Raw genomic sequence first — 26,694 nt, 5'->3', positions numbered from 1 at the left:
AATTCTGGTTAAATATGGGGAATATTCTTAAGTAATCAAAGCCTGTCATTAAATATGTTTGTGGAGCGGCTTCTTAATTTTAGAAAACCTGTGATTTATATTGCAGATAAAATAAATTTGCCACAACACTGTTCTCTAGAACATTCATGTGGACACAGTAAAATCATCATAACATTTGTGGAAAAAAATAGTTATTGCTAGTAATCTCAATTATTGCACTGTTGATCAAGTTAAGTGCAGTTAAGTTGAAAATAAAAAAGCACTCTAAATATGAATTAGTGACTGAGTGACATGAATGAATTCATTACAGAGCCAGCAGAATGTCTTTTTAAGAGGAATGCACGGTCCTGTTAGATGATTCATCACTGGTAGTTCAGAGGAAGGTGTATTCCCCTCTCCTGTGTGTTACACAAATGGAAAGAGATGCACAATAGTGCTGTTGCAGTCTGTAGAGTGTTAGCTGACACTTTTTACTATCCCCTTGGATTAAAAACATCTGAATGAGGAATAGGAGGAGAAGGGGCCCTTGTGCTGACCTTTACTCGAATCACTCTGTGCCTAAAACTGGCCAAGAATGAGGGAAGCAGCCTGCAGTACTTACAGAATGGGGGCTTGTGCCTTACCGTTTTACAGTAAGGGTGGATTACTGAGACAAAATCCCTGCAGCATCTTCACCTGATGCCAGTGACTCTGTCACAAGCAAGTTGGTGAGCAGTTGCGTATTTTATGGTGATACTCACTAAAGAGGTTTTTATACTGTTCTTACATGCCTTAGAAAGTTGAGGAGAATATACTTTTAAAAAGAATTCAGACTGAGCGGCTGTTGGTAACTGAAATGTCTGCTAATTGTATATTTTGAAATGTAAATGAATACAGTTGTTTTAAATCTGAGTTATTTTACACTTCAGTCATAATAATACCTTCTGTCTGAATATCCTAAAATATGCTTTCCATTTTTTATTGTGAAGAATTTAAGTGTTTTACTATTTTGTGACTGGATTTTTCTAGATATATGAAACAGTGGGTATCAGCAGCACTACCTTGTTGGCTGAAGTGTTCATACCTATCCCTGAGACTACAGTTCTGACAGGCAGCACTCCTATTGAAGAAATAGAATTTAGCAGCAATCAGCGTGTGATGTTGGACCACGAAGGAGTTGGGAGCGGTAGGATCTCTGAGCGTTTCTCAGTTCAATGCTTCAATGTTTCTCATTTTTGCTAAAACCATGTAAAAGTAACAGACTGGTCTAAGTTTCAGAGTAAATTCAGTTAAGAGCATTTACAGCTTCTGCAACTGAATCATAAAATAGTCATTGCTCTTACTATGATTATTAAAACTTGTTTTGGAATTTTTGTCTTCCTCTTAACTAATTTTAGACTGTATGAAATAATGTGTGTGCTTATTACTTGGCTTATAGTATTAGTAGACCTCTGCTGGCTATAGAAATTTTCTTAGTATTTAAGTAGTCAGGCTTCTGGCACAGAAGTGCAAACAGGTGGTATTAATCAGCATAGCTCCACTGACTTTAATGTTTTAAACCAGCTGAAGAACTGGTTGTATAAGTGCATGTGCAGACGAATTTTTGGTCTTCCTTTTTGCTTTGATGACATCCTGTAAAGTGCTTTATCCCTGGGAATTCAAAACAGAAGGATAAGATAAGGAAGAGGTTAAAAAAAATAACAGTGGAATAAGAATGATATGTGTTAGCATACGGCTTAAATATTAAATTTATATATTAAATAAGCTCAAACTGCATCAAGAGATGACTGACTTGCATACATTTGCAGTACGTGAAATATAGATCAAGACAGAGCAAAAGAACAGATGAAAACCTGTGGAGGAAATTAGTGTGAAGAAAAGTATTATAACAGATGTGTGTGTAAATGTCATTGACCATAGTGACTCTGTACAGAATTGTGTATCATAGATCTTTGGGACTGACTTGTCAATCATGGCTAATTCTTTTGACTCTGAATTTCTCTTTCCTTAATAACAACATCAGGCTGGATCTGAAGATTACAGAAAACATTATCAGATATGTTCATACAAATAATGTGCATCTGTAAAGAAAAAAAGCCTTTGATTCATCATTAGAGAGAGAAATACAGTTAAAAGAGAGGATGTTTATGAAGCATAGCCTTTTCTCCCAACCCAAACTGGAAGTGTTTCTTCAGGTGGAATGGAATCTTTCAATCCTCTTCCAGAGGAGAGTCCTCTCCTATAACATAAAGCAAAATCAAGTTGTTTCACATTCCCCTACTTACATAAGGGCACAAGTTATCTGACTGACTATTTTCAAGAAATAATATTTTTAAAGAGATTCAGATGTTACGTGTTTAAATGCATAAATATACTACCTTACTTTTCTTCTTGTGATAGGTGTGTCATTTTCCTTTGAAGCTGATGGTAGCAACCAAATGACTTTAATGACCTCTGGGAAAGTATCCAATAGTGTCTCTTGGGCAGTTGGAGAAAAAGGAGTCCCCTTAATTCCTCCTGTTTCTCAGCAAAACACGGGAATTGCAAGGTAACGTGATACAAATTCTCAGTAATTCCCGAGAAATGAACTATTTAATAGTGTTTAAGGAATTACTTTCATAATCTAGAATTGTCATACTTTTTTTCCCCTAGGTTTAGAAACTTTTTCCTTTGCGCTGTAACCCTATGCAGATATCTTAGGGTATACATTTTTGGTAAATAGATTTTTGTCAGCAATTTCATTTTTTATAATGAGATTCATAGAAAATATTAAAAGTTGAACAAAACACAAACTAATTAATTAGTTTTTATGATACTCCAACAGAAGATACAGGTGCAGTCCACATTTTTTCTTTTTTTTTTTGGTGAGGAACTTTCCTGTAATTGTTTTGCTAAGAACAGAAACTCCAGCTCTTTCTTACCTAAACTGCATGTAGGGAGGTGATTGGGACACATGCTTTAAATGCCATTCCTACAATTTAAAATGATAACAAATACCCAATGGAAACAGTAGAAGTTAGTATGAGTGCTTGACACTGTTGATATTTGTGAGTTAATTAGTTAAAAACTCACACCTGTTGTATCATTCCAAGATAATACTCTCATGATTTTCCTACACCAGAAGCCTGTTGAACAGCAGAAGTTAATCTGTTATTCCATTCAGAACAATATAATTTACCCTGTGGCTGCAGTTTAGGCATTGTGGATGATTTGTCCATTTTATTTCTTTTGTATAGTTCCAGTAAAGTCAAGGAAATGATGCATAAATTGGCTTTTGCAGTAACCTCAGTTAACTTCACTGTAAAGCCTTAAGGGTTTGTGTGCTTCTTAATACTGAGCAAGTACTTCTCCCAGCTAATGGATACTGTCAGGTTTTTAAAATTTATTTAGAGCCCAGATATCGGCTTCCAAATCACTCTGTTACTGTTTTTGACCCAAGCTGCAGCCATTAGTTACTCATATGTCTGATTAGAATATGAGTAACTTGCTGACTTCATTGAGACTAGAATAGCATGAGATAAAAAACAGATTTATTTACATAAATGCATTCACAAAAGCTAACTTTAAACGCAGGAAACTAAACTCACACTAGCCTCTCACTATAGTAAGTGGAAAAATGGGCTGCTCCAGAAGGAAGTTTAGTGTAAAACACTATCTTCTTTGAATCACCCTCTAGAGAGGAACTCCCCTCTGTGACTTTTCATTGTCTACTCTGTGAAAGTTTGAGACAAGATTTTCATACCTAATGTTAGGCTTTGCTGCCCATGATCTTCTCTGCACAGTTGTGATTCAGTGCATGTTTGTTTAAGACTGGTGCCCAAAGATGTGACCTCGATGTTATCACTTTGTCTGCTGCCCCAGTAATTTATGGATGTGTTGGCTAATTCTAACCAAGCTTGAGGAAGATTCGTAAGTTTTTGAAACTCTCTTGAAATTTTTCAGATAAGTAGAAAACAAAAACCCAAATTAGCATCCCTAATAAAACAAAGTAGCAACATCCACTTTCTGTGGCATTTGGCTAATAAATATGCATGTCCTGGCCAGCAAATCTGTACAAATGACTTCCAGACTGACTACTGGATTCTGTTGTTGTGTGCAGTACCATGTACTGTGAAAGCAAGAAAGCGAGTGGGAGCATCCAAAGGGTTAAGGAGGGAAGCTGGGACTAGTGCTGTCAGGGAGCAGCAACAGCAAAGCTGCTCCACGAGGCAGAAAGAGCCAGGAGCTGAGGATGACCACAGCACAGGCAGTGTCCTTGCCCACTGGGGCACAGTCCCACAGGTCTGAACATGAGAGGCAGAGCAGCAGGGTGCTAGCAGCAGGGTCCACCAACAGTCCCAGGTATGGTAAGGCAGTAAGACAGGCCCGGGATCCATCCAGAGAGTCCAGCCAGGAGCAGCAGAGGATGAGGCCAGAGACAGGACAGAAGACAAAGCTTCAATGTAGGTCTGAGGGATCCATCCAGGAGATGGGGCCAAAGACAGAACTTGAGACATAGTTCAAGCAAGGCCTGGACCTGAGCTTAAATGGAGCTCTTGAACCCATGATGGGGAGAGGGTGTGAAGCCCCCAGATAAGGCTCGTCAGGGCTTTTAAAACCTACTAGTGCACTCAGGGCTCTGACAGATACATTGGAGATTGGATGTAGGATTAGGGGACTTAAGACACCAATCCACAAGCTTCCAGTGTATCTATTTCAACATAAGTATTTCCACCTAGGCATTTCAAGCCTAGCCTAGAGAGACTATCTTAAAAAAGCAAGAGGATGTATTTTAATGACATACCCCCTCAGTGGCTGGCTTTTGCTGAGACTTGCAGAAATGGATGCAAATTGTAAATCTGGAAAGTTCCTTTAAGTATGGATTGTCAAAACTTTTGTGTTAAATTGTCTCACAACATGAAAGTTATCATCTTACTTTCTAGTAACCAGCAACCTAGAATTGTGTAGGCATATCATAAATCTTTGTATCAATAAACACTTTATGTCATGGAAAAATTGCAAGAACATTTTTTCTGATTGTAAGAACGTGGTCAAATTCTGTGCTTCAGCTAAGGGTGCAATTGGAAACACCCATGGAAAAGCTGATATAAAGTTCCCTTTCACTCAGTTCCTTGTATTTCCGCCTCACTTTCCTTTGCAGTTCATCACTCCTACAGTTACATAGCTGCAAATTTTGGGAGATTGTGTTATAAACAGAATCACAGAAATTACGGTTTAAAGAAGCTAACTTCTTCTCTAGTACAGCTTTTGTTTGGAGAGATTTTTGGTTTGTTTTCTTTTTTTTTAATTTGAATCATTTCAGTGGGCTGTTTTACAGTGCGTTCACAAAAAGAATGGCATTGTTTCAACTGAAAGGGCAAAAATGGTATAGGGGTGGGAATGAGTAGGCAGGGGGCAGTCTGCAGTATTCCCTGAAGAAAAGGGTTCATGCCTTTGGTGTAGTGGAATTTACTCTTCAAGCTATGGTGGGGTGTTTTTTTTTCCAAGATTGTTTTCAATATTTTTTTTCCTATTGCAAAGTTGTATCCATTTTAGATAGAATCATCTGGTATCAATTCTGTCTTTGTAGCGCTTTAAAAAATATTGATGCTATTGCATCCATTGGCACATCAGGCTTAACTGACATGAAGAAACTAGCTAAGTGGGCAGCAGAAGCAAAACTTGATCCAAACGACCCAAACAATGCAGCTCTGATGCAGCTGATCATGGTAAGTGGCTGTTACAGAGCTGTAGGGCTAGAAGTGAAATGGCTATAAAAATACAGATTTATTAATCCAGTGGTATTCCAATGATGAAAAACTGATATAAGGGATTATTCAAACATATTAATTTATAAAATAAAAAATTAGGATTTGAGTTTCATGTTTCCTTAGATGGCATGTACTTGTGTACTTGTATGGTATTAAACAGGTAATTGCTCATTAGTGGGAGCTGCATGAAGAGATTTAGTGATTGTAGAAGTTAGGAACTTTCTAAACATTAGCATGAGGAGCTATTTATCCAGCTGAAGTTGGATAAATGAATCACTTTTACAGGACAGCTTCCTAGATTACTCTGTTATAATTTTCCCACTCTAATATTTTATTTAAATTAAGGGGAAGTAGAATTTTAGTATGTCCTTACGTATATATTCTTATGCACTTTGCTCAACAAAAACCTGCTTTTAAATATATAACGTTTCAGTCTCAGTTTGATCCATCTCAACTGCTTTTGTTTAAAATGAACATTCTTGCAGTATATGTTTAAGTCTTACAAAAGTGTGTTATAGACTTTTCTTGCTTGGTATCAAAATGCTAACAGTTACTTGTCTAACTTAGGTTGCCACTAGTGGAGAGGCACGTGTTCCTGATTTCTTCAGACTGGAACAGTTGCAGCAAGAATTTAATTTTGTTTCCGATGAGGAACTTAATAGATCAAAGAGATTCCGACTCTTGCAGCTCAGAAATGCAGAGGTGGCGGAGTTCCGAAACTATAAGCCAGTCCCTTTGCATGAACGAGAAATCAGTGAGAAACTCTTTCAGGTAGAATGTTTTCTGAAATTATTTGAAGTATGTTCTCTAGTAAAGTGTCTTTCTTTTTTCTAGTTTTAATGTCAATAATATCTGACTTGCATTACAGGCATTTTGTCCCTTAAACAGCATACGGCTGTGCTGACATGGAAAAATATGAGAATTTTATTCTTTCTGTCTTTTGTGCTATTATCTTAATCTAATTAGGATAGCTTTCTTCCAAGTAAATACTTGTACATCTATACTGTAGAAGAAGAAAAATAAAATACAGCAACTACTGTAGGCACGAATGTTCTAAGATTCTTTTTTTTTTTTTAAGGTAATTTCAAATACAGAAAGGTAATGCGAAGATAATTCAGACTTCGGCTTACTAACTTTTGAGCCCCTTCTATGGAGAATGGTGGAAGCGATGAAGCTAACAAGAACTAAAACCTTTTTAAGTTTTACTTGAACGTAGGATGTAGGAATTTCTGTTTCAGTACATTGTTCCAATTAGCTTACCCTGTCCTTGCCTAACTGTACGTTACCTTGCTGAAATGTAATGTGTGCATTTATTCCTTGGGTCCTACTTCAATTATCTTTAATCTCAACTCCATTATTAGTGTTAAGTCACCCATTCTTTTGTTCTCTTGCAATTTATGTGGCTAAACAACATTTTAGTGTGTTTGTTGCCTTTGCAGGATCGGAGTCATCTTGAATTCTAGCAACTGCTGTTTTATCCCTACTTTTTTCTGATATAAATATCTTTGAACAATTCCTTTTTTCCATTTCTTTTGGATTACATCTTTTTTAAAGATGTTTATTGATTCAGTCACTTCTGGGTCTTCACAATAATTTTTTTTTCCTTTTCAAATTCCAGATTAGTTTTGTATCTTTTATTTAAAGATGTACTATCATCTTTGATGTGCACATTTGGTCCAGCTGATTTTACTGACTAGTTTTGTTCATTTAATTTTATTTTCTGAAATTGAAAATCACAGTTAAAGAATTGTTTTCAATGTTTTTTCCATCTAGGGTAAATTGAATATCCCCACGATCACTCATTCCAAGTTCATTTTATATGACATGATCTTTTTTAATGTCCTTACCCTAACCAAAACTAAATTTAAATGTTAGTGTTCCTACTTGGTTCACTAGCCATTTAGTGAAGAAATCTGAAAATTCATAGAATCATGAAATATGTTTGGAAAGGTTCTTTGGAGGTTATCTAGTTCTGCCTTCCACTGAAGTGGTGGGACTGTTGCCAGTACTAGACGAGGTCAGCTATGTGTTTGTTTAACCAAGTCTTGAAAAACTGTAAAGGAGGGATTCCACAGCCTTTCTGGATAATCTGTTCCAGTGCTGCACTACCCTTCTACTGAAATTTTTTTCCTCATGTCCAACCTGAACCTTCCAAGCTGTATTTAGTGACTATTGTCCCTTGTTACATTGTCTGGCAACAGAGAGAAGCACTTGGCTCCCTCATCTTTGTAACTGCTCTTTGAATAGTTGTGAGCAGATACTAGATTTCTTCTTAATCTCTTCCTCATCGGACTAAGTCCAACCCCTTGTCCAGATTTGGACTTACCAGTGCAAGAAGGACACTGATACACTGGAGCAAGTCCAGCGTAGGGTTACCAAAATGTCTACAGGGCTGGAGCACATGGCATACAAGGAGAGGCTGAAAGAAGTTGGTTTGTTTAGCCTTAAGAAGGCAAGGCTAAGGGCAGATCTGATTGTTATCTTCAGATACCTATGGGAGGGTACAGAGAAGAAAGCCGAACTCTTCTCAGAGGTATTTAGTGATAGGACAGGAGGCAATGGACACAAGTTACATCAAAGGAAATTTCAATTAATTAATATGAACACCTTTTTCAGAAGAAGTGCATTCAAACACTAGAAAAGGTTGTCCAGCAAGTTTGTAGAATCACCATCCTTAAACTGTTCAAAAGTTTCAACTGTTCAACTGTCAAAAGCCATGAGCATCCTGATCTAAGCTCTCCCTGCTTTGAGTGAGGGGTTGGATCAGATGACTTTCAGAGGTTTCTTCCAACCTACATTATTCTGGATTTATGACTTCTTCTCATATGTCATATACTCTAGGCCTCCGATTGTCTCAGTAGTCTTTTAGTAGACCCTGTCCAGTTTCTCCCCATCTTCCTTGAACTGGCAACCCAAAACTGGACACAGTATTTCAGGTATGGCCTCACAAGTGCCAAGTTGGGGGGGGGCTAATAATTACCTTGGTCTGTAGGCCATGCTACCCCTAATGCAATTCCAAACATGGTTAGCCATATTTGAACAGATTGCATTGTTGGCTTACGTTAAACCTGGCATCCACCACAACCCTCATATTCTTTTCAGTATGACTTTTATTCTGGTAGTTGTTTTCAGATCTGTACCAGTGTGTCACGCTGTCATGCTATGAAGGTTCGATAGCAACGACTGAGACAGTAATATAATAATAATAAAAAAGATGTTTATTTCCTCACACAAGTTCTTGGATTAGTAACATCCATTAAAATAATGCGATTACTAATTTAGGAAGGATAACACAAAACCATCAGTTACTAATTTAGAAAGGATAACCTGAAACCGTCGATTACTGCGTTATTAATTGGAAGGACTGCTTATCCCTACTTGAAAGCTTTCTTGTTCACTCTCCTAGTGAGAGGGCTCTCAACCTCGAGGAGTTACCTTAACCCAGCGTCCCAGGAAAAGGGGAGGGGGGGGATACTCACGGTCCAGCCGGAGAGGATGGTCAGGTCACGTTCCCGTCCCTGCTCAAACTCTCCTAGCTCCCAAGTCTCTTTTTATACGGCTGGGGCTCTGGGCAAACACTGCTTTTGCTGACTTTTAGCAAGTTTCGCAATCACAGGACTGTCTGTTTGTCTGCTTGGGAGGACCCTGCTGGCGAGGCAAGACCACAACACCTCCGTATTGCTTCTTCCCTCCCCGGGGGTCCGTGCAGATTCCAGGTGGCAGACCTCTTCAGTCTTGTTAATGCTGCCATTCCGCAGCCTTATACATATCAATCCTTGCGCATATCGGTTGGTAGACGACTTTAGTCCTGTTAAGTCCTCTGTTCAGCAGCTTTGCGCAGGTCAGCTCTTGTGCTATCAGTTCTTCTGCATATCAATTGACAAACTTCAGTCCTGTTAACTCTTCACTCGCCCATCACAGTGTATGGGGTTATTCCACTCTTGATGCAGAATTTTGACTTTTCTTCATTGAGATTTCAGTTGTTATAGTCTTCGTGTATCAGGAGCCCTTTGAATTGTTGTTCCATCATTCATTACACTAATCACTCTCCCTAATTTTGTATTGTTGGATAGTTTGCTGAGGGTGTATTGTGTCTTCTCATTCAGGTTGTTGATGAAGATATTGAACAATATGGGCTCTACTATCGACCCCAGGGGTACTCTGATAGTTAACGGACTGTCACCACCTGGACATTGAACTATTGATCACTACTGTTAGAGCTCAGTTGTCCATCCAGTTTTCGACGTACCTAACAGTCTATTCAAGCCCATGCTTCCTCAGGTTATCCCAGCCAGGAATAACTGCATTCTACGCATTGATAGTAGTGATATTTTCAATCTATATTGTACCTATATTCCTAAATGACAAAATCTGTAGTCATATCTTAAGTTTGATCCTGCAAGTTTCCAGTATTATGCCATAAAATTATCTTCTACTTTTCTTTCCCAATGTGGTGCTTCCCGAAGTGATTGTTTTACCCAGTCCAATCTTTTTGTGCAGACTGCAGTACTAACATCCAATACTACTGTGAAATCACCTTTTACTTTATATTTTTGGTGCCTTGAACACCGCATACTGACGTTCCAGCCATGCTTCCTGATCTAAGTATAAAAATCTCTCTATGACCACAGATGTGTCATCTCAGAACAAATGAGATTGTCACCATAACCTATGAACCTGGCAACATGGCCATAGGATTTTGATAATTCAAGACTAGATATATATGGAATGAACACAATGTTTTGATACACTTACAGAAATAAAGCAATCACAAGTGTCTTATGTCAAATGGGAAGTGTTTCAATTTGAGTTATTCAGTAACAAAGTCAGGACCAATCAGTCTGTATCTGAATATCTGCTTTATCGGAAATTTATGATCACTCCCTATTTCTTCTGAAAGTTCCTTTGATACTAACAGAAAAGAAATACTAGTTAATGATCAGTGATTCAGTTTGCAGTAAAAAAAATTCTGAAGGAAGTAATTCAGGTGCATGTATCAAATGTTCAACTCCATCATTGGATTTCTGACCTAGTCATTATTAGATCTACCTAAAAATTAAGATTTCTGGCTCAGAAGAACTATTTGTGCTTTATTTTGTTTCTAATCTGAACTCAAGTAGTTCAAAACCACCAATATTTCCTATGCACTGAAAAGTCAGATAAATCGTTATTTTCAAAATAATGAAACACTGTGTTTCCAGAATGTGCTTCCAGGACCCTTTATCTCAGGGGAAAGCTGATGTTCTCTGAAGTAACAACGGTCACAAAGTGACAGGAAGATCAGTTTCGCTACAGATCCTGGAAGTCTTCCTGGACTTCTAGGTTCCATATTTTGTCTGGAAACTGAGAGTTCTTTTTTCATCTGAAAATTTCAGTCAGCTTTAACCTTTCCTTAATTTATGAGACATTTTTCTTAAACATCTCAAAATTCTTTGAATAAAAGTTGCATCTGTCAGTACAGTTTTCATTGTAGTTCTGAGGACCACCAGAAGAGTGACTACAACCCTGAAAACTACTCCTTCACCAAAATTTTCTGCATGAACCAAATGCTTCTCCTAAATATTTTTCTTGTGGGGGTAACCAATATTCATCTCAGTCCATCAATTAGACTTCACAGACTCTATTATCAAACCTCAGGCAAAGCAAAATCTCACATATTAGATGATTAAAGAGCTTTTATTTTCTTACTTCATATAACCAAAGATTTATCGTGCTATAAAATTTCTTTATTTCTTGAATATAACTTAAAAATAGCTCAGCAAAATCTCCCACAGGAAGTTTCTTACAGTGTTTAGACTCTGTGAAAACTAGTTATATATATTAAAATGCAGTTCAAATTTCAGGCCATCTTCTGTGAAGACTGCATCACTTCTGTATATAAAGGGCTCTACCTATTGAAGCTGCAGTAAGATATACCATTTCCAGTTCAAATGGGATTTCAGTTTATGGCAGCAAGTCAAAGTTCAGCTTTAAAAAAAGAAGAAAGGAACATTTTCAAAGTTATTTTTAGTAATTTAAGCCACATGGATCACGTAACAGAATTCTTGTCTTCATTCATAGAAGTTGGGCAGTGCTATTGCTATATACATTCGCATTAAGAACAACCTTCTAAACTTCTGACGTCTGTTTTGGTTTACTCTGATCCATACGTTAATGAAATATTTACTATTGTATGTAATAAAGCACTGTATATATATTAAGTAACAAACTTAAGTAAATATCTTTAGGACTATGAGAAAAGACTACGTGAGAGGGATGTGACTGACAGCAAACATTACCTGGATGCACACAGAGCAATTGTTGCCAACTATCTACAGAAGGTAAGTTGCAAAAAATGTGGATCCATATTTCTTTAAGCCATGCATTGCTGCTATACTTGGATGCTTTATTTCCATGAATATTAAGAACTGATTCATCTCTAAACATGACCTGCAAATGTCTTCAAAATTCCAAGTTAGTCCTGAAACAGGCCTAATAAACAAGTAGAGGTTTGAGCATGACTGATGTAACGCTCTTGAAAAAGATGCAATACACAGAATGAGCAGACATTCTGGATTGTCCTAGCTGTTCTGTAAGTTTTTTGCTACGGTGTCCTAGAGACTTTCTTCCTTTAAGGTACTGTTGTGTACCAGATATTCATTCATTTTCCCCATTCTCCCCATTTTCCTTCTTGAAAGCTGTCATACTAAGAACTTACATTATTTCCAGGAGAGTGGCCTTAACCACTGTTTCGAATCATTTAATACAATGCAGGGAGTAAGTATATCCTGTCCAGCAACCTAAGGCAGAGGGCATATCTTCCATCACATTACCTTCATTGTTGCATTATAGTATCATCTTCTTCCCCTTATCTTGTCTTAATTTTGTTTTCCTAATCTGTTCATTCTGTTATAGTGACATTCTTTTTAATCCTTAGGAAAAAAATTGAGGAAATATTGGTCCTATATCCAGGAAAGATTTGCAATTTCAGAATATTTTGGCAGAGTAGGAAGTGATAAAAACATGGCTGTGGATTTACCAGCACTGGAAAAACTGAAAGGTGAAACAAATCCTAGCCAGCTGGCAAAACTCTAAGATTAATATGAGGATAAGATTGATTTGGTGTGAGATGGAACCCATTGCCTATTAGAAATACTGGTTCATAAAAGAATCAGAGATAATGGAGAGTGATTAAATCTTCCAGTCAAGTCCAGGGAAGTGCCAAAGCCCAGATTTGAAAATGGTAATATCAAAAGTTGTTTTTAATAAAGCTTTCAAGTCTATGTCAGGCTGTTATGCTTTGCATGGTATTTAAGTGTGTACTTAAAAATGCTGTTTGTGCAGTTTGCTGAATAATAGTACAGTATTACAGAGTAACACACATTATGGTACCTATATTTGTCAGTCTTTCAGATGAAATACAAGTAGTCTTAAAAATAACGTGGATGTTTTACACTTTCATAAATTATCAAGTGTGCTTAAAAAATAGATAGCTCATATCAGATCTGAAATTCAGATCACTCTGAAATGTGATCTTTTTATGCCTATCATTTCACTCAAAGAAATATTTCATATGTTAGTAAAGATTTTGAAAATAATTAAAGAAGAAGATGTAATACAGAAAATTGTTATTGATGTTACAGCGCTGATCTTAGAACAATATATAAAGACATTATTAGACTTATTTGTGAGAAAAAATGTTTAAGGCATCACTCTTTCAGTCTTCATCAACATAGTTTTTGGGAAAAGGGCAACGGCTTCGTCTGTGTACTTCAGTCTATCACTCCAGCATAGAAATGAAAGGAATTGAGAATTTTAAAAATAGATTTATTTGAAATCATAGTATTTGTAAAATATGCCTCACTCTCTGTCCTGCACTCCAAAGGGCTTTATTCCCCATAATTAATACCATATAGATTTCTTCACAGCCTTTTCTGTAACTTCATTTAGGTGCCCAAAAAAGATGTTTTTCAGTGTCATTTATTGTTTTGATTGTGATGATGAGCTCTTTTTTGCTGCAATCAGCTAAAGCTTCATTTTTCTGATTGTATGATTTTATATATTCTTACATTTGGGTATCTGGTATGTCTCTAGAGAAATCATTGTACTCATAGAATAAGTTTATATTATGTTCTGAAGAAATATCTGTCGGAAAGAACATTTTCCTTACCATGAGTCTTTTAAAACTGGGAGAAGAGAATTAATGTATATTTGGGCTCTGTTGTTCATTTTTGATAGACAGAATGCAAGTATTTACAGTGATTTTTGGATTAAAAGTGTAATTTTTATCTCTCTTCCCCACCATCCACAGGTTCAAGAATCAGTAATAAACCGTTTCCTAGTAGCAAAACATCATTTCCTTCTCTCTGACCTCGTCAATGAAGAGGAGATTCCCAGCCTGGGGTAAGGGAGCTATCTGTATTGGTTCTAAATCAAAATAATTAGTTTAAAACCATCTCTGATCCTATTTTGCAAAGTATAGTGAGGTGACTGACTTTTTAATATTATTCTATATTTGGTATAGTCTATAGTTTTCCAAGCACTTTGTACACCTCTGCCAGTACAGTGTTTGAATAAAAATGTGCATCAAAACTTCCTTTTTTGAAAAAAAGTATCTTTGGAAGACATAATGTGATAGTATATAAATATGGTTTATCAGATCACATACTGATGCATTATATCACGCTAAGCTGAGCAGAGCCCTAGCTGGTGCTAGATTGAATGATTTCCAAATACCACAAGTGTCAGAGGTAATGGCACTGGTGGTTCTGCAGGTGGTGCTCTCTTTGAGTCAGTGCATTTGCCCTGCAAATAATGTGGAATAAATTTTTATCAAGGATTTTGTTTACTTTGTCTCATTTATTTCCATATGCTGTTGCTGGACATCTTTGTACACTGTTTAGTTTCAGAAATGTTACTGCTGTTGGAAATAATTTCTTTTTTTCTTGTCAGATTACTATTTATTGGTTTTATTATTTATGCATCTTCTTTGCATTTTTGTTCCAAATTCCATACTTGCTGATTCTGACATTTCTGAGTTACTACAACATAGATGGTTCTTACTTAACATTGTTTGCTTAAAATCTGTGTAAGTAAATAAGTCACAAATGATAGTTACCTTTTTTTCTTGTAGAAGTTGTTTGTGTTCACAAAAAGCATTACACCCTAAAGTATGACCTAAGCTTTTAGAATCAACAGTATAAATCTAAACAGTCCCATCTGCTGGAGAGACAGAGACTTGCTCTCTTTCCATTCTTTTTTTTAGTTCATTTTTTCACAGTACGGAACAGAAAAATCCAAACGAGACTATAATCAGCTTTTGAAGTTCTTTAAAATCAAATGCTTTGTTGATATTTTATCATGAATGCTAATTCATATTGGGTACTATTTGCCAATCAGCTTATATAGTTAGTAGGTTTAAAATGTGGGTAATATCTGATTTGTTTAAAGTATCTAATATTTCAGTAGCTCACAGTTCTTTATTATTTTAACAGCAATTAATATAACTTTTTAATTATATATGACGAAATAGTGCTATTGGCTATCAGTTTTTAAAGTAGATTTTGGAATGTCTTCTGTCATTTTTAAAGTTAACATCAATGATGTGGAAAAAAAAAACTCTGTTTTTTATTCTTTCATTTTTTTTTTCTTTGGTTCTGCTTTGCCATGGGTTATAAGTTCTGAGGGTCCAGGGTACGTTGTGGCATATTCATTCTGCTTCCTTTCTGTAGCCTGTTGTTTGTTGTATGTAGCTGTGAAATTAGATTTTTTTTTTTTTTTTTTTTTTTTTTTTTTTTTTTTATTTTTTTTTTTTTTTTTTTTTTTTTTTTTTTTTTTTTTTTTTTTTTTTTTTTTTTTTTTTTTTTTTTTTTGTATATTTCATCCTGGTTGTCATCTGCTAGATACCTTGTTTATAGCATGGTAGTTTAGATCTATCTGGAAGTTTTCTAATTGTCTCATTTATATTCTACCTAGTTTTGAAAAAAATCCTTTTTGCACATTTAAGTTAGAATTTATGAAATATAAGACACAAGTGGGTTGTCTGCTACTAAACAATTAAAACAATTGGACATTTCATAGAGTTTTGTATCGCATTAACAGGTATACATATTTCCTTTTTTTTGTTAGTGCATAATTTGCATGTGCGTCATGGAAACACTTGAAATCTGGATCCTATGCAAAAATGACTAAATCTCTGTTTTACGATTATTAGTATTTTGGGACTCAGCATTTTCAAACTGGCAGAGCCAAAACGACCACTAAAGCCAAGAAGAAAAGAAAGGAAGAAGGTTACAGCACAGAACTTATCCGATGGAGACATAAAGCTATTAGTGAACGTCATTAGAGCTTATGATATTCCAGTGAGAAAAACAGTGAGGTATGGTTAAATGCCTATTTTAAGTAGGCATTTATCTATTTTCAGATTTATGTTCTGGTTTCAGCTGTTTTGGGGACATCTGAAGTAACTAATAATGAAATCCAGCATCATGTATTGTTTTGATCCCTGTGATAAAAACATATATACATTTATGTTGCTGTTTAATAATAAAGTACTGTTGTTTTGTAAACTTTTATTGATCATTTATCAATACCTGCTAAATTCAGGAAATGTTTTACAAAAATTTATATTCATCTGCCTGAGGAAAAAAATGATTGGAAAATAGTTTACTGCTTTGACAATGTTGTAAGACTAGTGGTAACAGATGAATTGTACCTTAACAATCTGTTAGCCTTCTCCTTCATGAACTGTTTATTTAAATCAGTAGATTGAGATTAATTAGACTCCGACTAATTTTAAAGGTGACTATTACCTTCAGGCATATTAAGGAAATGCCTTCACTGCATGATGCTGTGTCATGCAGAGATACTTAAGTTTGTTCTGAACAATCTGGTTCAGTTCCACAAGCAATGTATTAGCACAGCATTCTCTCTTTCCCTGAAAACAAATATACCTTGCTCTTAACTCAGTTATTTTCAGGCCAGCTGATTATTGTGCATACAGAATTGAGCACCTTCTACTCTTTTATCTATTTACTATAGTAAAAGTTCTGTTGGATTTCTGTAAATAAGTTCACACTGAGAAATAGTCAATTCATGTTAGAAACGTCTTGATGAAGAGGAAAGGAAGATGAAAGCTTCAATTCATTGTCAGTATTACAAAAATAACTAAAAACTCTGCCAATCTTCTTGCATTATATCATGTCTTATTTTGAGCTGCTTTCTCAGTTTGAAATAATTTTCTTTTATAATCTCTGCTTTGGTGTTATTACCAAAAATGTTATGTGGAAACAATATAAAAATAAGTGTACTTGCATTTATTTTTTTCATTCATGGATTGCTGACTGTATAGTACTTATGGGTTTAATTTTGTCATAGAGGCCTTGCCCGGATACCATTAAGTCTACACAGTTTATGAATTCTGTGGGGATTTGTCTTAAACTGAAAAATCTATAGCACATGGAGATTGTGCAGGGGAGGCAAAGAAAATCTGGGGTTTATGAAGTCTTCAGAAAAATGAGCCTCCAGGCACAAAACACGCTTTTGCAGTGAGGCCTACAAGAGCTACACACTTGCTAACCCTTCCCAACATTCTTTTCTTGTTTTTCAACCAAATAAACATGTTTCCTAGGTTAAAGTGATGACATAAAAATCTCAGAAGCATTTCCAAAATTTTTTATAGTTAATAGATGATGTGAGGGATTCATACTTAGTAATATGTCTTCTGTCTTTTCTCATCGTTGTCTGTTTCCTCTCCTAGCAAACTTCAGCAACCATCTAGACATTCAAGGCCCTTTAATGAAATGTTTGCAGCCTCTCCTTCAGCTCAGAGCCCAGGCGAGAATATAGATTGGGTGTTCAACCAGGTATATTATAAAACTGGCAAAATCAAAACAGTCATTTGTGTATATGAAGTTGTGAGTGTTCCTCTTTTCCACAAACAGTAACATTTACCATCAAAAAGGTATCTTGCTAGTGACGTTGGCTTGCCCATTCCTTGAGCTCCAAGAAGATAGAATAAAGCTGGAAAAAGTTCAGAGAAGGGCAGTAAGGATGTCAAAAATAGGAAATAGCTACTATAGAATGAACAATGATGGGACTCTTCAACCAGAATGGCAATAACTGGGAGTAGAGGAGAAGGAGGAATGTGCTAGAGATGCACGGTTATTAGTAATATGGAGAGGGTGGATAGAGATTGACTGTTCAGTGGCTCGCTCAGTACAAGGACTAGGGATCCTTAAATAAAGCTCAAAGGAGCAAGGTTCAAAACAAACAAAAGAAAGTGGTATTTCATGCAGCATTTAGTAGGTGCCCAGTGAAGATGCTTACATGTATTGTGAACAGAAGAGGTTTGTTTGCATTGAAGTGGACATTGGGCAAGTGTTTGGAAGAGGGATCCATCTGGAGTTACCAATGCAAAAATCATTACAGGCTTAGGAATGTCCTTCATCTGAAAATGGTTGAAGCCTGGAAAAGTCATAGGGTAAAATATCATATATCTGCTCTGTTCTTACTCTTCTGTATGGACATGCTTATAGCCATTTTTGCAGCCTGAATTTTGGGCCCAATGCACTCTTGGCCATTCTTACAACTGATACTTAAGCTACTTTTTCTTGCTGTGGAGAATGAAATTCATCATGCTTCTGAAGGAAGATGGATGTCCTTTGGTTTTTGTTTCTGTTTTTCTTATGATTTTGCTTCAAAACTATAGCTTTTTGAAATCTAGAAAAGGTTCTGCCATATGCATTTAAATGTTAATAAAATGTTCCATTAAGGTATTTTTAATCACATTAGGGGTTTGTTGTGTCTAGTTTAAAAGTTGCTTATCTGTAATAGATAGCATGAAGGGCTAGTTTCAGACGCAACCAGGATTGTAGCAGTAGGTGTCTTGGATTATAGATAAGGGAATACAAATGCACTTTTTTCCACTGGTGACTGGATCACATGTTCTGTTTTGGTTACCATCTTTGATTAATTAGCCAGTAGCTTTCCCAGTCTTGGGGGAAAAAAATGTGGGTATATGTATGTATTTTGAATACACATCACTTTTTGGAAATGCTAACATATAAAATAAATTTAAAAAGTCATAAATGCTTAAAAGCCTGGAAGTGCAAAATCTTTAAGGTGCATTAAAGTGTTTTTGTCTGAGCTGGACCAGACTGACCTCCACAAAGTATATTTTTATTCTTCTAAATACATTGTAAATGGATAATTTAATATGTTCTAACTGATTGTTATAGAAGTCTATTTCCTTTGTTTTGATTGCATTTTACAGGTTTTAGTCCGTCCTTTTGTAGAAGTTTCTTTTCAGCGAACTCTCTGCCGGACAACAACAGCAGAGGGTCCAAACCCTAACTGGAATGAGGAACTTGAGCTTCCATTTAGGTATGGCAAATTGAAACCAAATCATTTCTGAATAATAATAATTCAAATTAAGCATGCAGATATGTTCAAGTTTATCTGTTTTGTTTGAATCATTTTTGTTTATTTAACCTTGCCAGAGCCCCTAATGGTGACTACAGCAGCCACAGTTTGCAGTCAGTGAAGGATGAAGTGTTCATTAATCTTTTTGATGAAGTACTTTATGATATTGGAGAGGTGAGTTCATACTAGAAGGTCAGTGTTGATATATTAAAGCATTAGTTGTAAAAGGTTTAGTATCATGTGTATTACAGAATATTACAAAGTTTTTGAAGTTGACAGAGTAAGACTTCAGTGCAGTATCTTTCATCCTCCTGTGACAGTCTTTTTCTCTGTTTGTCATTCCTTACTATGTTATATCTAATCAGTACTGTAAGTTTGTTCCATGGAGCAGTCTTTATAGTGTTAACCTTTGTAAAAAAAAAAAAAATAATAATAATAAGGTTTTACTATATAATCTGTTGCTAGAGTTGAACATGTGTATGTAGTCTGGCTTACTGATATCTTAAATAATACTGAAGATATTAAAATTGAGAGGCAACGTATAGCTTGTGGATAGTAATTTGAATTCTACCTTGTTAAACGTTATCGGCATTTTTTCCTAAATTCCAGATGAATTATCCCAATTGCTGTATTTTTGATTAACTGCCTTTTTTTATGCTCCATCTCATCCTGTTTTTTCAAGCTGTTTGGTTAAAAGAACATCTTTTGATAGTTTATAATAATTTTTTGGAATGAGATAAAAACAGCAAATGCTAGTAAAAAGAAACTTTTGTAAGCGCTCAGTACTGGCATAACTCCTTTCCCTGTTGAAACCTGTGAAAGCTTTCCCTGTGAACTCAGCATGCACAAAAATATCAGCGCTCAGCACTCTTGAAAATGTCACCCAGAAGTAAATAATGCACACTTTTCACTGAGAGCAGAATTTCAAAATTCATACATGGTCAAAGCATACATGTTATCTGATGAAGCAGAAGGAGGAAAGATCCAGCCTGAAACTCAGATGTCACTCTGGCATCTAGAGAAATCTCTTTTTTTGACTTTAGCTGATGATACTGGATTTGGAAATCATTGAGAGGCAATACACATGGAGACAATGCTTCCAATCAATAGAGGTTAATTAGATTTTCATATAATTTTAATTTCAAAAGGTCTTTTTAAATATTAGTAAAACATTTCATTGGAAGATTAGAGCTTAATGCACTTTGTCTGGGAAGGCTCTAGTGGACTCCTTGTCAGGTTTTTGACTTCTCCATCACAAGTTATACAGGAGTCCAATCCTGAAGTGTAAGTACATTGTAGCACGGACTGTGACTTTTCTGTGTTTGTTCAGCATCTGACAAGCTTGAAAAGCATGCAGAATAATCATTGCCTTATTAGTAATTGATCTTATAGTAAATTAAAGATTAAAACAATACAGAATTTTTATTAATACCTTGATGAAACCAGTGGTTGAGTTAAAGGAAATGAAGTTTTCTTATAAAGTTTTATATTAGGCTACTTTTTAATAGGATGATCATGAAAGAGGAAGTGGAATCCACACTCGTGTTGAGAGACACTGGCTGGGATGTGTTAAGATTCCGTTTACTACCATATATTTTCAGGCGAGGGTAAGTGTCAATAATACTTTATACACAATAACAGGCATTACAGAACATAATTGTCATGGGATTCAAGAAAGCACAGGGTTCTTTCCATTGCTGACAAATTTTGGGCAGTGTATGTCTAGTCAGCGCTAGTCCACTTGCTTCTACTAGATCACTAATTACAGATACTACCTTCAACTCGGGATGTCAATCAATGAATCTGAGTGCTGGAGGGCTGTGGTCCCCCATCGGATGAAGTTTGCATTGACTTAAGTAAGAGGCAAAGTAGTAAGAAGACCTGTCCTTCTTTTTATAAATTCTTGGCCATCCTATGCAGACAACGTCAGATAATGTGACCACCATTATTATAGGTCAACGAACAAGGAAGAGCAAGATCTTTTACTCTTTGCAGGGAAGTATTCTGACTGTAGAACTAATGCATTGGGCATGAAACTAGAGCATCAGTGTGACAGTACACATTACCCTTCCTGCGTGATGTTAGTCTTCAAAAATTTGTGTTTTGTTTTTTTCAAAGTACTTGTTCTATGTGGATCTACAGTGTACGTATGTATAAAAAAAAAATGCATGTTTCAAAAAAAAGGGTGAAAGGCTTGTATTCTTTCTTCCTCCAAGAACTAGTGTGTATGATTTCCATTGCATTAAATATTAGTGTTCATAATAAGCAAAAGAGCCTGAAATCCTGTTGCAAATAATAACTTACTTTTAACAGTGAAATGTCTCATGTTTTCTCCACTGTTAATTAGTGTATGTGCCATATTATCTGATATTATTGTTTTGTAGTTCAGAGTAAGATATCAAAGCAATAAAATGAGAGATTTGAATATACATAATAAATGTATTTGAGAAGGAAGTTTTGCTTTTTTGCTTTTTATGACAATTGTTAGTCTTGGTTATGAATGGTTGATAGGTACAGATCAGTATTTCTCTGTATATATTATAGATTGATGGTACATTTAAGGTGGATATTCCTCCAGTTCTCCTTGGCTACAGCAAAGAAAAGAACCTGGGAAACGATCGAGGTTATGATTCTGTGCGAAACCTGAGTGAGGGCTCGTATATAACACTGTTTATTACCATTGAACCACAGCTCATTCCTGGAGAGTCAGTCAGAGAAAAGGTAACTAATCAGTAACTGAGCTTCCTGATTTTTGCTTCCAGTGGTGCAGTTCATGAGATGCATGTAAATAGGTATGTTTAGTGTCCTGAAGGACATGAACACAAATACTGAGTGTTCTAATTCAAGAGTTTTTAGCTCAGTTCAGTTTAATTGGACTTGATTTACTAATATTTTAACCACCCACAAATAAATGCTGAAATGCAAGGTTTTTATCACTTTTTTGTATCCTCTTGGTATTTCAAGAGTAATGATACAAGTTTATTCTTAATCTAAGCTGCATTCTTCACTTCTTTACTGGTCTTGAACAGACTTTTAAGTTTTGAAGTTTTTAAATACTATTAAAACTGCTCAAGATCAGCTAGACTTCAGATGTTGCTGGTAGTGGACTTGGATTAATTTTTTTGTGATATAAGTATAATTTTATAGAATAGACATCTCTGCTTTCTCCCTTGTGTATATAATGTAATGACATTTTAAAAAAACTATAATCTGTGATTTGTTAGTCGTAATTTCAACTATGTCGCTGACCTGTGATTGAACATTAAGTTATATGGACACTTAAAGCATGAGGAATAACTTTTATCAGTTATCTGGTTCTAATGCTCATGGAAAGCAAATTTGCTTTCATTATCTATGGGCATATAATTTTCCCATTTACTTCCATAATCATTATTCTATTAAAAAGTATTCATGTGAGTATATATGAACAGTGGATGAAAAGCAAGGTGCAAACATAGAAAATGCAGCATTTTCTTGTTCCTGTGTTTGTACTATTCAATTATAGTATTTATTATTGCTTCATGAGTGCTGCCAGATCTTGAAGATAATTACTTCTAAAAAGCAGCTGTTATATTTTTCATTTCTTTTGCTAAACCAGAAGTTTCTTGCACTAGCAACAGTAATACATAATTAAAACACATACACCTCTTGCCATTTTATGCAACATCATGCAATGATTCTGAGATCCAGCCAGCAAGGATGTAAGTTGTTCATGAAAAACAGCAGCAGTTCATTCTTTGGGAATTCAGTGCTACATCGATCATTTATTACAAACTGGAATTGGAGAGAAAGATTTATCTTTATGTAATTCCTTTTTCAGAATTATAAAATCATACAATGCAGTCTAAAAATCCTTTCTATTGAATTATAATCTTGGAATTTATCCTTTCATATTGTCTGTTTGCTCTCATTCAATACTGTGAGAACTGTTACGATTTAGTACTGTTGAAAATGAAGAAGATGAGTAACATGCATTCTTGGATGACTTTTAAGGTTAAGTAGCTTAAATGATTAGATAATTTATTATTAGGACTTGGAACAATACATACGTACAGAATCACAGAACAGTTGAGGTTGGAAGGGACCTCTGGAGATCATCTAGTCCAACCCCCCTGCTCAAGCAGGATCACCTAGAACAGACTGCTCAGGACCCTGTCCAGGCAGCTTTTGAATATCTCCAGAGAAGGAGACTCTGCTACCTCTTTGGGCAACCTGTTCCAGTGTTCAGGCACCCTCACAGTAAAGAAGTTTTTCTCAGGTTCAGACAGAACTTCCTGTGTTTCAGTTTGTGCCGGTTGCCTCTTGTCCTGTCACTGGATACCACTGAAAAGAGTCTGGCCCCATCCTCTCTACACCCTCCCTTCAGATATTTAAATGCATTGATAAGAGGCCCTTCTCTGCAGAGCTGCTTTCCAGCAGGTCAACCCTCAGCCTGTACTGGTGCATGGGGTTATTCCTCCTCAGGAGTAGGACTCTGCACTTCCCTTTATTGAACTTCATGAGGTTCCTCTCTACCCATCCTTCCAGCCTGTAAAGGTCCCTCTGAATGGCAGCACAGCCTTCTGGTTATCAGCCACTCCTCCCAATTCTGTGTCATCAGCAAACTTGCTGAGGGTGCACTCTGTCCCTTCATCCAGGTCACTGATGAATAAGCTGAACAATACTGGACCCAGTACTGACTCCTGGGGGACACCACTAGCTGCAGGTCTCCAGCTAGACTTTGTGCCCTGATCACAACCCTCTGAGCTCTGCCATTCAGCCAGTTCTCAATCCACTTCACTGTCTGCTCATTTGACATTGCCCATTGGCCCTGGCCTGTGAGTCTCTCAACTTCGGGATAGGAAGTCATCATAGTTAGTGCTTGTTGATAACTTTATATGAAGTGAGCGGAATTCATTTTCCAGTGGACAGATAACAGCATCATATGTCACAAAACAGAGTGGAACTAGTCTGGAACGAGGTCAGTCTCAGCAGGGAAGACAAATACGAATCACACTTCGGCATTCTCTCCAGATCATTGCTGAAGTTCAGTGCATTTTGTTTGTGTGTGTGCGCGTGTGCATGTGTGCACACGCACACACATGTGTTTGGGGGGGCGCAAGGGAAGGGAGAAGAGGCAAAGGACCTTGCACTGTTAGGATTTGTGCTGCTGTTGTATTCGATTAGTAAGAGAGGTCATTTTCTGGAATGACTTTTTGCCAGCACCATGTTCACAAGTGTTGAATTACTGAACCGATTTATGGACAGAGCTCATATACCACATCAGTAAGAAGCCTACCGTGTTGCAGTTGTGGATCACATTTTTTCATGTAGATCTGTGCTTAAGTGTATTCTCTTCATGTTCTTTCATAATTCTGTCACAGAGACATTAAATGCTGTGTCTTTGCTGCTTGTAAACAAGCCCTGAGTTTTGCCTGGTTTAGATTTCTTACCATAGAAAGTGTTCAGAGTGAAATGACAAAAAATAACTCAATATTTTTGCTGTCCTTTGTTACTTTTCCTGCCGTTACTGCTGTATTTAAATCATTTGAAATACATGTATACAGTTTCAGCATGCTAAGCGTAATTTTTATTTTAATTTTACAACATCTTTTTTTCTTCCTTTACCATTTTTTCTCTTTCTTGCCTGAATTTCTGTGTAGGTGAATGAAATGCTTAAGAAGGTACAATATTTATAATTTAAATCGAGATATTCTTGCTGTTCACTGTTCAAAATTAAATTGGTTTTGAGCCATTCAGCAATCTTCTTGCACTTTGAATGTAACATTTGACTCTAATATAGTAGTTGTTTATTTATCAGTAATATTTGCAGTGACTTACTAAATTAAAATTTTAAAAATGCTGGAGGCTGCGTATTTCAGCCATTAATTATGGTTGAGAAGAATCGACACCGTTTGCCTTCTCTGCGGAGGTCTTGCTACAGGGCACTGCCCAGCAGTTCCATTGCTGGTTGATTTGAGGAAAAAGTGTAACAAAAGATGAAATGGTTTGTTTTGAACCAAAATATTATGAAGGATAAGCTTTAACTCTCAGCAACACTAGAAACTTACAATGGAGTCTAAGTAGATATAAAACTACTTTGACTGATTTTAAGACCTTTAAAAGATGATATCCTGGGTGACAAAGAGCAAGTAATTGTCATCGTTACATAATTCGATGTGTGCTTTTGAGTCCTATTTTTGCTTCTGGAAAATATCATATAGAATTACAGCATGTATGTTAGACAAGTCTGACATACAAGAATTCATCTACAAATGTCTTTGGCCTTCTCTGCAAATATTTTTGGCATTTTCCAGGGTTGTCCCAGTATGATTTATATAAAAATTACTGGGATTTTGTGCTTAACCCCAATTGTAGTTTGAATAGAGTAACTGTTATGTGAATAGCATGTAAGATCAGTCTTCTGGTACTTGATCATAACTGTTCATCTTTAAATTAATATGTGATGTTATCCCTGCAGTTTTACTATGGCTTAACTTTCACTGCATTTTCAGTGCTTTAATAAAGCCAGCTATAGGTACAGGTCATTATGTGTGTTCATAAGTAAACACAAATCACCTGATTCTTCATTAGCTGGACCTTTCATATCTGTTTGTGAGTATGTACTATATGGAAATTTCAAAATGCTATTAGGAAATAATTTTATATTCATTTCATATGCTCCTGTAAATGGTGAAATAAGGCAAAACATAGCGAATAGTTAAACCCAGATTATAAATAAGACGATTTTCATATAAATTCTACTGTCTTTTGAAGTTTGATACCCAAGAAGATGAGAAGTTGCTCCAAGCAGCAGCAAAGTATGAAGCCGAATGTACATCAAAGTTTCCAAGCCGCCAATGCCTAACAACTGTAGTTGACCTCAGTGGGAAATCAGTTTTTATTACCAGATATATCAAACCTCTGAATCCACCACAGGAGCTTCTTGATGCCCACCCAAATAGTTCTCAAACAACAGCAGTAAGTACTTAGAAAAGATAACGAAGTTATCTTAACAATATCATGGGATATAGATTTCAGAATGTGTGTGTGTTTGTGTGCATGTGTGTGTGCATGTGTCCATGCATGCACACACAGGCATGTAAAGTTTACACATACTGTGTAGCTAAACTTTTTGTGAATATGTGTGATGCACAGTAAGCATATCCATAACAATGCTGAAAAAGGGTATTTGTCTCCACTTCCATCCTGAAGAAACAGGTAAATTAATGTGTATTGTCCTTTAAAAGACAAAGAATTAAGCAAAACTGCAATAGGAGTAAATCATATCAGTCTGTGAGATGAGTTCCCAAATGAGCTAGCTGTTACAGTAATGAGGTCAGTCAGTGTTTTGTCCACTACTTCTGTGGAAACAGCACTATGTTTCAGATCTAGTATAATAATGCTATTATTACTTAGCTGTGTAGTGAATTGGAGAAGTGACTTGCTCTGTTTTGTTTTCTTGCAGGAATTGGTGGCCCGATATGTTGCTTTGATTCCTTTTTTGCCAGATAGTGTGTCATTTGCTGGAATTTGTGACTTGTGGAGTACATCAGATGTAAGTAACGTTACAGAAGTTCCTTAT

At 36.1% G+C, this 26,694-nt stretch overlaps 1 protein-coding gene across 10 annotated transcripts in view; it reads left to right on the top strand.

Moving 5' to 3' along the window:
• CC2D2A (coiled-coil and C2 domain containing 2A) overlaps positions 1-26,694 on the top strand; it is a 65,254-nt gene that overhangs the window by 28,913 nt on the left and 9,647 nt on the right. For 9 of the 10 annotated variants that reach the window (XR_003257647.1, XM_026090627.1, XM_026090631.1 and 6 more), the window contains 14 exons: positions 1,009-1,165; positions 2,380-2,527; positions 5,549-5,687; positions 6,297-6,500; positions 11,957-12,049; positions 14,020-14,111; positions 15,922-16,086; positions 17,467-17,572; positions 18,982-19,091; positions 19,208-19,304; positions 20,639-20,737; positions 21,675-21,851; positions 25,887-26,090; positions 26,578-26,667. Coding sequence is in view for 9 of the 10 variants with exons in the window: in XM_026090627.1 (XP_025946412.1) it covers positions 1,009-1,165; positions 2,380-2,527; positions 5,549-5,687; positions 6,297-6,500; positions 11,957-12,049; positions 14,020-14,111; positions 15,922-16,086; positions 17,467-17,572; positions 18,982-19,091; positions 19,208-19,304; positions 20,639-20,737; positions 21,675-21,851; positions 25,887-26,090; positions 26,578-26,667 (1,881 nt within the window). In the remaining variant the exon portion in view is untranslated. The remainder of the gene's footprint in view (positions 1-1,008; positions 1,166-2,379; positions 2,528-5,548; positions 5,688-6,296; positions 6,501-11,956; positions 12,050-14,019; positions 14,112-15,921; positions 16,087-17,466; positions 17,573-18,981; positions 19,092-19,207; positions 19,305-20,638; positions 20,738-21,674; positions 21,852-25,886; positions 26,091-26,577; positions 26,668-26,694) is intronic. The other variant, XM_026090632.1, reaches the window with a different exon arrangement.

The sequence above is a fragment of the Apteryx rowi genome, unplaced genomic scaffold (genome assembly GCF_003343035.1).
Source record: "Apteryx rowi isolate R43461 unplaced genomic scaffold, aptRow1 scaffold_864, whole genome shotgun sequence".
Lineage (NCBI taxonomy): Eukaryota > Metazoa > Chordata > Aves > Apterygiformes > Apterygidae > Apteryx > Apteryx rowi.
This window is presented reverse-complemented; position numbering and strand designations above follow the sequence as displayed.